Genomic DNA, 3828 nt, shown 5'->3' on the forward strand with positions numbered 1-3828 from the left:
CAGGAAGGAAGATTGCACTTTCAGGTGAAATATCAAACCACAGTGCTGCTTGAGTGAAAGTAGGCTTCATCAGAAATAAATAAAAGGAATTCATAAAAGGAAATAATTTAAAACAAAAGTAAAAAGACAATACAGCTACAGCTTTTAAATGGCATGAGCATTATATCTAGTTACCCTGCTCATAAATATGAAACTCCGTCATGTTAGCGTTTAACTGTTGAATCGATCCCGTTCGACCAAAACAATGCCTATTCATACATAACTATTTTTTTTCACAGATAAAGTGCTGATCAAGGAGATTTTAGAGGGATTTTATTTGTACCATAAAAGACCCTTGGGAGAGATCTTGAGGAGAAAGAGTCCACTAGCTTTAGGATTTAACACGAGGAGGACCCCTTCTACTCAAGTCGTCCGGGTGTTAGCCCAAAATCTAGGGCGCGAACAGGTTACCATTTGACTCTGGTTTTCATATGAAGGCCATCACAGCAAAGGTACATTGCCTCCAAAAGCTAGAAAAAAAATCCCTGAGGTGCACATTCAGCTGTGTTGAGATTCCCAACCTGGCCCCAGAGGGTTCATTCCCATTTAGCGTATGGTTGGTGATCTTGGTTTGGTTAAACAAGCTTTCTTAGGAATTGAGAGCCACCACATCTTTTTTGTTATTATTTTTAATATGCCTGATCAAATTGATATACGTTTAGTATCTCTTTCAACACTAGCTGCCGTCTCACACAGCAATCATTCCAAACTGCTTTGCTTACAATTTTGAAGGCAAGTCTGGAATTTTGAACGTTTATTATTAGGCGAGAGGGAGAAAAGAAAAAAAAAAAAAAATCAAACGCAATCACAGCTTCCTCCAACACTTTGACATCTTATGTGCATTTTCAAACCTGCGTTTTTCTTGCACTGTCCACAAATTTTTCACTTTGCGTGGGTCAAACTTTCACAGACTCCATCACAGACAATTTCATGGCTTCCTCCAACAGCTGATTGTCTGTAAAAGTGGCGGGGGGTTCTGGGACGGACTCTGAAAGGCCAATCAGCGACTCCAGGAGGCAGGTCCCTGGGTCACTGGCTGCAGGGAAACTGGGATAACTAGGCAACTGAAACTGAAAAAAGTTGTCCATGTGCTCGTACTCCTTGAGGGAGTTGTAGAGGGAGGTGGGCCCCAAACAGGGGAAGCCATCGAAAAACTCCAGGTCTGACTCAGATGAGAGGCTCAGCTCCATGTCGTAGCTAGCTGAGCGATCGACTGTGGGAGAGGGCGTGTGTGGAACACTACAGCTATGGAAGAGAGCGTTTCCCTGGTTGGCATTCTCATCCAAAAGTTCTGAAATGGCTGTTGCTCGATTGTCTGTTTGATCGTCCGAAGAGTCCAGCAGTGCAGCGTCTATATTGTCATTCTCATCTGCAAAGTCCACCATACTAAAGCTACTAAACGCCTCCGTAGATGGCTGCTGTTGCTCTTGCTGTTGCTCTGGGCAACAAGTGTCTTTGTCGCTCTTATCACCGCTGTCCTTGCTACTTCTCGAACAGTTTTCTGTGTCACTGAAACACAGTATGCGGCTCAGGCCTTTCTCATCAACATCCAGCTGGGCGCTGGGCTCACACGGACCTTCGCCTGCCTCCGAGTCCTCACTCTGAGAGTCCGACAAGTCTGTCATATCGCTGCTGCAGCTGTTCTCCCCAGCTGTTGTCATCTCTGAGCTGAAGGGGAAGGAGGGCACTGCTGGTAAGGGGGTGGCACCGGTTGTGTTCTCCTCATCCTCTTCTGTGCTGGACTGCTCCTCCAGCCTCTTCTCCAGCTCCAGCTTCATTATAGTGTGGATGTAATGCGTCTGTACCCTGGTGGAGTTGAACTCAATGCGGCCCTCCGTGTTTCCGCATCCATCCTTGGTACATCCGCATGGAAAAGAGGAGTGGTCCATCTGCAAGAAGTAAAGAAAAGTTCTTAAATCATGCAACAGAAACTCCTAAGTTGCTGTGTCTTGCCCGGGTGCTCTTGATAGCATGAAATTGTTGGGGCTCTTACCTGACATTTGATGCCAGCCAGGCTGCAGCTGCAAGTCTCAGGTTCGCAGAACCCCTGACAGTCGCAACCACAGTTCTCCCTGGAGAGCCTCAGCTCATGCAGCTGCCTCTTTTCCTCCTTGTCGATCTTCTTCACACCAGCCGCTTTGAGCAGCGCATAGCGGCGCTTGGACGTGTAAGGCTGGAGAAAAGAGCCCTCGTCGACGTTGGCTCCACTGATGTCAATATCCTGCTCTGGGATGTCATCCACTGTAAGTTTTTCGGCCTCCTCGCTCTCCTGGGTTCCATTTTTTGTCAGCTGAACACAACAAAAGGAACAACGTTTATTTGTCATGTTGAACAGGCACAGTTTCATAGATCCCTTAACCACTGCATTTCTTTTATGGTGCACACCTTCAGTTTGAGAGCTTCCAGTTTCTCTTCCCTGAGTCTGTTGAGGAGTTTTTCCCGACGCAGGAGCCGCTGCTCCACGGCAAACTCTGCGAGCGAATATGTGCGGAGTGCACTGTGGCGTTGCATCATGCCCAGAGTGCATCCTCCTCGGCTGGGAACGCTGGTGAAGCCTTGGCACCGAGGGAAGAAGAACACCGTCACCTGGTCAAACGTCACATTGCCCCGCCGCGCTCGTTTGGATTTCTTAAGGATGGACGTTGCTATGGATGGAAAAAAAAAAAGAGGCAGGATTAGAATACATAATGCACAAGTAAGAGAGGAGGCTCTAAAGAGGGGGGATTCTTACTTTCATGCCACTAGATGGCATAATTCCCCAGCACTTGTACTTGAGAGGTGTATAAATGCTGCTGAACAGACTGTAAAAGGACACCCCTCTGATTCATTGCTCCCGCCTTATCATGTACCCAATTAAAAGACACTGCTAACAGGACTCTAACACGCTTACATCCTGTAAAGTGAAACCTACACTAACCCAAGAATCCATTTAGCTTTGTAACTTGCCCTACTGTGCGACAAAAAAAACAAAAAAACAAAACAAAACACCCAACCCAGGAATTTCCCTTTGTTGGCCAGGAAAGTGGAGGAAACAGATCTGCCAGGATCACAAAAGTGGTGAGTAAATGCTTGAGGCTTCCAGATGGGGGTGAAGGGTGGAAGTGTAGCCCTAAGGGCAAGAATAAAACCTGCCCACCCGGGTCTCGCTGCTAGCTGACAATCCCCACAAATGGCCCAGTAACTGAAACGGGCCAAAGGTTCTCTCGCTGTTAAAAAGTGCTCACGATCTTTCTAAACCCAGACAAATACAATAAAACCATATGGGAGCCAAAGTAGAACCATATGTGGGAAAAAAGCCCAATTATTCAAGTTTTATTATATATTCCACTTCCTCCACCCAGGAATATTCAACAAAACTTTAGAGACTCTTTTAGAGACAAGCAACTTTTTCCCTTCTGCCTGAGTCACCAGAACTTTTCGAATCTACAAGCCACATGTGTCGGACATTACAATTATTATTTGGTGGGGAAATCCTTGTAGACTTCTAGTTCGCCCTGAACTGGCCTTAAAAGACACGGAAAGCTGGTGTGATACCTGAAGCTTGGAAAAGTAACCTTTTACCTTAATAGAGGTAAGCGGCACACAATAGTTCTACTATGTGGTCTGATCTTCTGCTTGGGGTAATACACATAAAAATAAACTACCAAGGTACAGCTTCACATCCATCATCTTCTCTGCTGTGTCTAGCAGTCACTTCACAATTTCTGTGTAAACACTGGATTATAATGATCCAGCCAATCTGCTCCTTCAGATGTGTCTGCACGCCTTTTTTTCTTGATTGTCCTACCG

General features: G+C 46.0%; 1 protein-coding gene across 1 annotated transcript in view; it reads right to left on the reverse strand.

Annotated features, from left to right (window-relative positions):
• Positions 1-6: 6 nt before the first annotated feature.
• csrnp1b (cysteine-serine-rich nuclear protein 1b) overlaps positions 7-3828 on the reverse strand; it is an 11312-nt gene continuing 7490 nt past the window's right edge. Inside the window, exons 4-6 of the mRNA XM_005912317.2 lie at positions 2425-2684; positions 2033-2329; positions 7-1928 (exon numbers count right to left, since the gene is read on the reverse strand). Coding sequence (XP_005912379.1) covers positions 936-1928; positions 2033-2329; positions 2425-2684 — 1550 coding nt within the window. The 3' untranslated portion in view covers positions 7-935. The remainder of the gene's footprint in view (positions 1929-2032; positions 2330-2424; positions 2685-3828) is intronic.

Source organism: Haplochromis burtoni, unplaced genomic scaffold (genome assembly GCF_018398535.1).
Source record: "Haplochromis burtoni strain Fernald_Lab_line unplaced genomic scaffold, NCSU_Asbu1 Contig_1, whole genome shotgun sequence".
Taxonomy (NCBI): Eukaryota; Metazoa; Chordata; class Actinopteri; order Cichliformes; family Cichlidae; genus Haplochromis; species Haplochromis burtoni.